The 10,327-nt window shown below is 42.8% G+C and overlaps 1 protein-coding gene across 1 annotated transcript; it reads left to right on the top strand.

Moving 5' to 3' along the window:
• Positions 1-1,271: 1,271 nt before the first annotated feature.
• Positions 1,272-9,327, top strand: NGDN (neuroguidin). The gene is made up of 11 exons (XM_027570942.2): positions 1,272-1,347; positions 1,681-1,740; positions 2,353-2,424; positions 5,874-6,011; positions 6,333-6,417; positions 6,501-6,553; positions 6,991-7,114; positions 7,210-7,378; positions 8,305-8,461; positions 8,606-8,663; positions 9,123-9,327. The coding sequence occupies exons 1-11, from the start codon at positions 1,327-1,329 to the stop codon at positions 9,140-9,142; spliced, it is 957 nt and encodes a 318-aa protein (XP_027426743.1). The 5' UTR covers positions 1,272-1,326; the 3' UTR covers positions 9,143-9,327.
• The last annotated feature ends 1,000 nt before the right edge of the window (positions 9,328-10,327 follow it).

The raw sequence follows: 10,327 nt of genomic DNA, 5'->3' as shown, positions 1-10,327 counted from the left end.
AAAAGTAATGGTAACTTTTCATAATACAAATCCTGACAAACAGTACAAAAATTATTGATTAATAGAATGAATAGGTTGTCAAGGCACTCTGAGATTCCATGGTGGGCCTGAAGCAGCAAACCAAAGTTAAGAGGCATGGGTACTGGATACAATTCCTACCTATTCTTGCTGAGTCCAGCAAAAGATTTAGAAACCAGTATCTTCCCACCCTGGCTGAGATATGGGGGTTATTCCTTCCTTAATTCCAGAAGACGGTTCCAAGTCAGGAGATCTGATTTCTAGTGTGAGGTCAGCTTGCCCTTGCGGGACAAATTCAAGACCGTTATTAACCTCTGCAGTGCTTACTTCCTAAGGCAGGTGACGGAAGCAATTAGTACCGACCCAATTCACTTTATCAGCCTGTGAGAAGCAGGAGTGAGTTGACATATTTTGAAGTATCGAGAAAAGATGAGGCAGGGCATAATGAAACACAAGCTGGATTTGGACCAAGTTCTGCTGCGGACCCGTGTGGCAGGAGGCATGTCACATAAATCTTAACTGGCTTCCTCATTTGTAAAACGTGCTTTCACGTCCCCAAACGGGTAGGGATGAGGAGTGTTGGGAGTGGCATATGGTGGGTCTTTGCACAGGGTCCCCTCTGCACACGACGCGGAGGCGGGTGTTCGTTTCTAAACCCTGGCTCTGGGCTTCTCTGGCCAAACTCTCTTATTTACACATAAAAAAAAGCTCAGAGACCGAGTGACATATCCAGGATCACACAAGACTACTGTCACAAAGTCGATCCAAGGGCCTTGCGGTCTGTGAGGAATCTCGCGCGGCCTGCATTGGAGCAGTCCCCAGCTATGGCTGATCCGCAACACAGTCACCTCAGCGAGAAGCCGAGGACTGCCACCTACCGGTCAGTTGTGGCCACGCAAGGGCAGGCTAGTAAAAAAGGCTGGGTACTGCGGTATCCGGGACGCCACTACGTTCTTCAGTTTGCTCTGCAAACTTCTTTTTGCCATTGGGCCTTTCTAACTGTCGATCAATCACTTGGCTCGTTTTTTATTGGTTTAACTCCAAACATTCTATACAACCCACTAATCAAGCGCTCCTTTCCACGAGCATTTTCACGTCATTAGATCGCCCCCTAAATCTGACGAAGTTAGTCAGTTCTTCCATTCTATTGGCTGGACGTGGCTCCTCCTTCCACACATCCTGTTCGGGGCGGAAGTGAGAGATCACTATTGCTATTGGCTTAGATTTGCCAGCGGCTGTTGTCTATCAAATCTGTTGCGCAGCGTTAGCTCAGAAAGTACCTCCCCGGAAGAGGCGGGCTTTGTGAAAATGGAGGCGCCGAGGAGTCCCGTGAGTTAGGTTCCTCGCGTAGCTATTGTGGGATTTTTTTCCTATACCCTCAGCGGCTTAGGGCAGATTATTGGCGTGAGGGAAGGGAGTGATGAAAGGAAGCAACCTTCCTGGCACAGCGGGGTGAGAGCAGCAGTAGGGCAATGGGCCTGAAGCTACCGCTCCTCCTAGAAACCTGGAGGACCGGCCGGCCGTGAAGCGAGGCTGCATGTGTACTGGAGTGGGAAAGTCGGAAGTCTGGGGTGTCTGAAGGAGAGAGGAGGGTTTTCCACCCCCCACGTCTTCTCATAATCCTGAGGAAAGAAGGGCTTTTCTTTATTCTCCCTCTCATAGGAGATGCTGGAGTCGGACCTGACAAGTGCCGTCACACTTTTGAAACACCTTCAGGAGCAGGTGAGTCATGTCACTCCTTTGGGACGGGTTAGTGACGGATTGGCTTTGATTTTGTGTGCTTCACCTCCGAACTTTGGTCGTTTGAAGGCATGTATTGAATGGTACCAAATACTGTGAGAGCCAAGTGACTTAATGAAAACTTTTTCAGGCTAGAATTCAAAGTAATTCATTTCGCATCCAAAGCAATACAGAAAACTCCAAAAAGAAGTCACCTGAACGAATTTCCTTTATTCTTAAAGCTAAGGAAACCAGTGCTGGGAAAAGTGGTGATTTGCCCTTTAGGTACCAGGTGTACTGGTTGAAAGTTCAACCAGTACAGGTAAAGGTACAGCACCACCCCACCACCACTGGCCCAGTTCCTATCCCTTCCCCCATGGTTTGGTAAGATGGTTTCTGTAGCTTTAAGAAGAGGTGGAAAGTTTTTTGTACTTGTTGATGAAGTATCAAAAACCATCTCTCCTGTACTTTCCCAGAACTGAAAAGAAGGTAGTGCTGCATTTTAGGCAATGTTTCTGATGATTTTTAGGTGTCACTGTTTAGTTTTTGCCCTTCATAGGTCACAGAGATGACTAGGTGTATTCTCATCAGCTGTTCTATTTGGACTAATTTCAGGTGATGGCTGTAACTGCACAAATACAAGCTCTGACAAAAAAAGTTCAAGCTAGAGCCTATCCTACAGAGAAGGTAAGACATATTTGAAGAGTTAGCACCCCCTGACTTGTTCTCAGCAGTTCTTTCATCATAGGTTTATTGAGTGTCTTGTATGTCCTAAGTGTTAGAGCTTCAAAGATGAGTAAGATTCAGTTTCTGTGCTGAAGTCTAGTGGAGAAGACAGATCAAAGCAATAGGTATAAGCGATAACAGTCACTTCACAGAGTCATCATGAGTGCTGTGCAAGCCCAGGAGAGAGATTAAATAACTGCCAGAGAGCAGAGGAAGTCAGGGAAGTCTTCTCAGAGGAGAAGGATTATGAGGAATAAATAAGAGTCCAGGGGACAGAAAGAAACAGCATGTACAAAGGCACAGAGACCTGAAAGCATGGTGATATGCTGGGAAAGGAGGTCATTTAGTGTGGTTGGGTGTACGGTGTGTTGGGGGGTGGGATGGGGAGTAGGAAATAAGACTAGAAGAGTAGTCACTCTGTGAAGAGTCTTGTTGGCCAACTGAGGAGTTACTACCGTATTTCATCTGATCTAAGATGCTGATAATTGGGGACATACCACTTATGTTGTATACTAAAAAAAAAAATGCTGCCCATTAATCTATGATATAACATTAAGATTCCATTGATTAAAAGATACATTCTGACTTCAGAGATGTTAAAATACGAAAACAGTGTGCATATTAAAAGTAAATATGGTAGGGCGCCTGGGTACCTCAGTCAGTTAAGTGTCTGCCTTTGGCTCAGGTCATGATCCTGGGGACCTGGGATCAAGTCCTGTATCGGGCTCCCTGCTCAGCAGGGAGTCTGCTTCTCCCTCTCCCTCTGCTGCGCACTCTCTCTCTCTCAAGTAAATAAATAAAATCTTTTTTTAAAAATTGAAATATGGTAGTTTTCAAATTAAGGTCTTGTAGAACCTTCTTAGGGATCATTGGATATGAAGCAGTCTAGAAGGAGGGTTCTGGGTCCTTCATACCTGCTTGAACTGGAAAACTGTGGTATTACGTACTGTTTTATGTATTGAGCTTTGGTCCTAAGATATTTAAGCAAAATATTCCATAGGTCGACAAAAGTATGAAAATCATTATGGTAGCTAAGTAAGAAACATTGAAGGATTTTTTTTTCCCTTAAGTAGGCTCCACACCCAGTGGAGTGTAGAGCCCGAAGCAGGGCTTGGATTCATGACCCTGAGATCAAGACCTGAGCTGAGATCAGTTGAAGATTTTATTCTTTTTTTTTTTTTTTAAGATTGTTTACTGATTTGAGAGAGAGTACACGAGTGGAGGGAAGAGGCGGAGGGAGAGGGAGAAGTAGACTCCCCACTGAGTGGGGAGCCTGACATGGGGCTCTATCCTAGGACCCTGAGATCATGAGCTGAGCCAAAGGCAGACACTTAACCAACTGAGCCACCCAGGCACCCCTAAAGGTTTTATTCTTAAGTAATCTCTACACCCACCGTGGGGCTTGACCTCAGAACCCTGAGATCAAGAGTTGCATGCTCCACTGACTGAGCCAACCAGGCACCCCATAGCTAATAGAATTTTTAGTCTCTTTTTGCCTTTTTTCTCATTGTGCATCTCATCAACAAGTTTCATTCTTACCTATTTTTATTTTTTCTGATATTTTTTATCTTTGTGTTTTCTTTTTGTTATTTTTCTTATATGCTTATAAGTCAGTTTGAACTTGACAGTATCCAAGCTCGTCAAAAGAACCTACTTCTCAAATTCTTGACTTGTTCTGGGCTGCCAGCATATTTATTAGATCACTATAGGGGCACCTGGCTGGCAGTCAGAAGAGCATGAGACACATTACCAAAACAAAACAAAACAAAAAAACCACACCAAAAAACTTATATTAGATCACTATATATTTGTTTATTCATTGAACAGATATTTAGTAACTTATCTCTCAGGACCAAAACCTTACTAGGCGCTTTACAAGTTACAGAGTGCTTTCATACTTTATTTAAGCCTCATAATTACTTTTTGGGGCAGGAAGGAAATATTGTATATGTTACAGATGAGGAGACTGGGGTCATAAGGTTAAGTGACTTACCCATTGTTTGACTACCAAGTGCCTCATTCAAAACTTAAACACAGTTTGTCTTTAAAATCTTTTCTCCTCCTCCTGTTATCACAGTAGTGCTGATCTCAAGAGCTTTGCATGGTGGTTTAAAGATACCTAGGGCTTAGGTGTTAGAGTCAGACTGAGTTTGAATCCCAGCTGTACTCCTAATACTCTGTAACCGCAGGCAGAATATTTAGCCTCTCTGAAATAGGTCTTCCGAGGGCTGTGGACTTTTACAGTTCCATTTTATGTCTCACAGAGTTTTTTTTTTTTTTTAACAACTATAACAAGTCTACTTTCTTATACGTAAAAGAATAAACCTCTATAACGTTTGCTTGATTTCCTGACTGTAAATATAATGGGTTTTTTAATTTTAGAAAGTTTGGAAGATGTATAAAGCCACAAAGAAGAAAATTTAAAAATAGTATAATCATAATCTGCGATAACTACTGGGATACATGTTTGGAAATTTCTTTTATTGTAAAAGTAGTAAATGCTTGATGGGAAAACACTTTCACAGTGTGCACACTCCATTTCTTCCTTTTCCTCATCTGGATCCCCAGGGGTAGCAGTTGTTAATAGTGTGTTATCTTCCCGAGATTTCTCTCTCTCTATAAAATGTGTGGAGGTGCTTGGGTTGCTCAGTCGATTAAACATCTGACTTCAGTTCGGGTCATGATCTCAGGTTTCCAGGATTGAGCCCCATGTCTGGCTCCAGGCTCCCTCTCCCTCTCCCCTTCCCCGTGCGTGCGTTCTCTCTCTCTCAAATAAAGTCTTTTAAATTAATTAATTAATTAAATAAAATGTGTGCATCATATTTCCCCTGCCTTAATCGGAACCATATTGTAGTGCAGAAAGTGTCTTGACGTGGTCAAGACACTTTCTTAAGTCCATGTCAGTATATGTAGATCATTGCTTTTAACTGTATTGCATAAACCCATTGTATGGGATAAAATCAATAACTTTTGATTAAATTAATTTAAGATTCAGCACTATATGGAGACATTTTGATTATCAAAATTTGGAGGGGCCTTAAAGGATAGAGGCCAGGGATGCTCCTCAAGTCCCAGACAGCCTTCACAACAAAGAATTATCCATTCCCAAATGTCAGTGGCTCTGAGGTTGAGAAACCCTGCCATGGTCATTTTGGGGGATACTTTATTTAGATTTTCCTGTTCTTACTGTCTTCCAGTAATTCTCAGAGGTTTGTCTCTCTCATGTTAATATAATTCTCTCTGTGACCATTTTAGGTACAATCATTTCCTTGAGACTGTTCCAGATACCGTATAGGAACTGATTGGGAAAAACTTGAACTTGGAAAAAATTATCCTGTTTATCCTAGGCCCTCCTCCTGATTCTCTGGCTAAAACTGAATTTGCATCTCTTACTCTCTTATTCACCTCAGGGTCTCAGCCTCTTGGAGGTAAAAGACCAGCTACTGCTCATGTACCTTATGGATTTGACCCATCTCATCCTGGACAAAGCCTCAGGAGGGTCTCTTCAGGGACATGCTGCAGTTTTGAGACTGGTGGAGATTCGCACGGTATGAAGCACTTGGCATCTTAGCGTTCTAGATTTCCAAAGCCTGAACTCTAGGACTGTCACACAATAGCTCTCATATAAGTGGGTGTTTTAATGATTAAGCGAGGAAACCAAATGAAAAAACTGTTTTCTTCTTCATCTGCTCTAGTTTGTATATATTTTAGGTGCTTTGTCTGGCAAATTAGTATAGAACTCTGATGTATGTTTAATTTTGGGAAGGGTATGTAATCCTGTTTAACCACATTATAGGTTTTGGAAAAGCTTCACCCCTTGGACCAAAAACTGAAGGAAGGGTATGTAATCCTATTTAACCACATTATAGGTTTTGGAAAAGCTTCGTCCCTTGGACCAAAAACTGAAGTATCAAGTTGACAAACTAGTCAAGACTGCAGCAACAGGCAGCCTCAGTAAGTGGCAGAAACTATAAGGTTATGTGGGGACCGTCATAAATTTCCAAATCTTGTAAGATCTCTTGGGTTTTTTATTTCAGGTGAGAACGACCCACTCCGTTTTAAGCCTCATCCCTGCAATATGATGAGCAAGGTAGGGAGTTGCATTATCCTGGTTTTCCTGAGGACTCTTAAGTCTGAATGAGCCTCGTGGTGATCCCGGATCTCCTGGGATTCTCTTATTACTCTTGTGCCTTAGAATGTAGAGTATGAGATTTTCCTTTCTTGCTTTTGTTTCTATTCCCACCTCCCCAGCGTACTTCAGCTTTGGTTTTTCTTATTGTCTAACACTTCCTAAGTTTATGGGCATTATGTTCCTTTTTTTTTAAAGATTTTATTTATTTGACAGAGAGAGACACAGCGAGAGAGGGAACACAAGCAGGGGGAGTGGGAGAGGGAGAAGCAGGCTCCCCACCAAGCAGGGAGCCCAATGTGGGGCTTGATCCCAGGACCCTGGGATCATGACCTGAGCCGAAGGCAGACACTTAATGACTGAGCCACCTAGGCGCCCCCATTATGTTCCTTTTGTAGTTGAGCTCTGAGGATGAGGAGGAAGATGAAGCAGAAGAAGGCCAGTCTGAAGCTTCAGGGAAGAAATCTGCAAAAGGAACAGTTAAGAAATATGTTCCACCACGGTTGGTTCCAGTACATTATGGTACGAACTGTGACTGCTGCCTCCTCAGCATAAATTGCGTCTCTCTTACCTTTTTCTCTGTTCTGGGATAACCCTTGCGGATTTTTATCACATAGATGAGACAGAAGCTGAGCGGGAGAAGAAGCGCCTAGAACGGGCCAAAAAACGGGCATTGAGCAGCTCTGTCATTCGTGAACTGAAGGAGCAGTACTCAGATGCTCCAGAGGAAATCCGTGATGCTCGGCATCCTCATGTTACTCGCCAAAGTCAGGAGGATCAACACAGGTCTGAGTCCTTGCAATTGGAAATTGTTTTCTGTGCCACTGAAGCCTGTCCTTACGTTTTGTATGAATGTGATTAAGTCTGGTACCAAGAGAACTCACATTGTAGAGAAAGTGGAGTGGAAGGTGGGCTGGTGGTTTCTAAGAATGAAGGTGGTTAAGTACAGAATAGGAACTAGAGGAAGAACGTTTTCTTTTTCCTAACTGTTGAGGCTGAACAAATGCTATACGAAGAGGAATATGCGCAGTTCCACCCTGTGTGGGGCTTTAAAAATTCTGTATTTTGCTATCACAGTTCTCACTTCTGTGTAGAAGGCAGTGAAGCCAGGTTTTTATAATGGCATTGAGCGTGCTAGATAAGTTCAGGGAAGAAAAGCCAAACTTCTCTCACTCCCCCTCCAAAATTTCATCTTTCCTTTTTTCCTTTTATCATCCAAACTTCTCTCACTCCCCCTCCAAAATTTCATCTTTCCTTTTTTCCTTTTATCATCCTCTCACCGAAAATACCCCACACCCAGTGATTCCAGTCATACAGGGAATGAAAAACAGAAAAGCAATTGTACCACGAATACAGACTTACCAATATTGCCTTGGCGACAGTCTCTGTTGTTAGATTTTAGTGAAGGGGCCCATGTAGGGAATCCTGTTTGTTACAGTGAAGTAGAAGAATTTTCTAGAATAATAGTTTAAGTATTCTTGTGGATGGGCTGTGAGTTCATTTCTAGGGAGGAGGGAAGTTCTAGCATAAAGAACATTTCGTTGAGGAAGCTCAATATTAGACATTTAGTTTGCTCTTACTCTGTTGACTTGCTGTAAAATTTCTTTTAACTATATGAACAGGGGGTGAGTAAATACCGGGGCCCAGGTTCTTGGCTGCAGCTTTCTGTGTGTATGGACTAAACATGTAAATTGTCTGTGTTTCTGTGGCAGGATTAATTATGAGGAGAGCATGATGGTGCGGTTAAGTGTCAGTAAACGCGAGAAAGGACGGCGAAAACGGGCCAGTGTCATGAGCTCACAGCTCCATTCCCTCACACACTTCAGTGACATCAGTGCTTTGACAGGAGGAACCCCTCATCTTGATGAGGTAAGGTGGTGGACACAGTGGTGGGAGACAGCCTCCTGGATTTCAGCCAGATGGATGTGGGGCTCGTTACCATGCAGAGTGCGGGGAGGGATGTTAACCTTTGGAAGTACACTACCATTCCTTCACTTCTCCATCTGTCTCCAGGATCAAAATCCTGTTAAGAAGCGGAAGAAGATACCGAAGAAAGGTCGGAAGAAAAAAGGTCAGTGCATGGCTAGGACTTGGATGGTGAAGTGCAGGGTGGGCAGTACAAATTGGCACGTCGGCTGTCCGGGTTTGCCGTCCGAGGTCTCACCAATGCCCCTAGTATCTCTTCCTTACTGGGCGTCGATCTCTTTAGAGGTGGGCTTCGCTATTCTTCTTTGTCAGGTTGAAAATCAGTATCATTCACAAAAAAGATTTCTGGATTCTAACTCTTAAGATCCCACAGTTTGTGTTCAGGCCTCCATAAGTAGAACTGTGGAAGTGCCACCTGAAGGAACCGTTATCCTGGTTCAGTTTCATTCCTACTTGTAGTCTTTTGTTCTGGGAGGATGCAGAGAGTACTGCCCAGGGGATCCACCCTCCTTGAGCCCTTCTCTCTAGGTGTTCTTTTTTTTTTTCTGTCCCCTCAGCCTCTCCAGCTGTCCTTTGCCTCATTCTTGATTTCCCTTCCTTTCAGGTTTTCGGAGGCGACGGTGATTATGGGTGTACATATTTATATGTATATTTGTTGTCATCCTGGGATACTTCTAATATCACTGTATGTAGGTTTTTTTTTTCTTTGAAATTCATTGTTTGCTCTGGATATTTGGAAAGATCTTTATTAATAAAATTAACTAATTAATTAATAAAATTGATTTTACTTATGAATTAAAGCCCCTTTGCACATGTATTGTATGACTGGAATCACTGGGTGTGGGGTATTTTCGGTGAGAGGATGATAAAAGGAAAAAAGGAAAGATGAAATTTTGGAGGGGGAGTGAGAGAAGTTTGGCTTTATACTGTTTCCTTTGATAGTATATTTTCCTCAGAAACTGTAAATTGGCTATTTAACAAAAAATATTGGGAGATTAGAGTTGTGTAATCAACTCTTCCAACCCACATTGCCCAAATTTCGGGTATGATTTGTTTTAATTGAATTCAAGTCATCTTAAGTATGTGGGTTTTGTTTTGTTCATGTGTCTTGCTGGCCACCAGGTGGCATCAGTGGTTCAGGAAACCTCCTTTGGTGCTTGCCTGGAGTAAAAGCTATATAGAAGCCTTCCTTGTCCACAAGTTACTCTTGTCTCCACTTCTGAATGTTTTTCTTTTCTTTCTAAGATAGTATAAACATAGGGCTGATGTTTGGTCAGCTACAGAGTTAGAGTTTATTTGGAGAGAATAGCAGAGTGAAGAATCAGTGTAGTCTTGTGTTTTGTAGCCTTTTTGACCCTCCCTCAACTAAGGCCCCAGTTTACCAGTCAGTAAAGGCCAGTCCTTTTACAAAGAGCTCGCAAAGGAGTGCCAAAAAATAGAATATTCCTAGCTTGAAGACCAAAAGAATGAGAATCCCACAGAAATACCAGCCTAAGTCAAGGGACTGGTAGGAATTACGTATCTGAGATCTTATATTCTGTCCCTAGAACGACCTCTGTTGGTGGGAGATCCTTCAGGCCTTGGAGTTTTTATAAGGGCTTGGGATTTCATGAAGACCTAGTTTTGTGTCTGCATTCCTGGATAGTGTCATGAAGAAGTCGTATAATTAGGTTATTACATCACTAAATCCTTGTTGATTCTGAGTTCCTATGAATTTGGATTTATACTGGTCTGCCCAACTGGGCGGGGTCTGTTTAGTCAACTGTAGCCTGGTAGAAAGCAGGAGACGGGCGCCTGGGTGGTTCAGTT

This window comes from Zalophus californianus, chromosome 6 (assembly GCF_009762305.2).
Source record: "Zalophus californianus isolate mZalCal1 chromosome 6, mZalCal1.pri.v2, whole genome shotgun sequence".
Classification (NCBI taxonomy): domain Eukaryota; kingdom Metazoa; phylum Chordata; class Mammalia; order Carnivora; family Otariidae; genus Zalophus; species Zalophus californianus.
The sequence above is the reverse complement of the archived record's forward strand: the minus strand, read 5'-3'. Positions and strand labels throughout refer to the sequence as shown.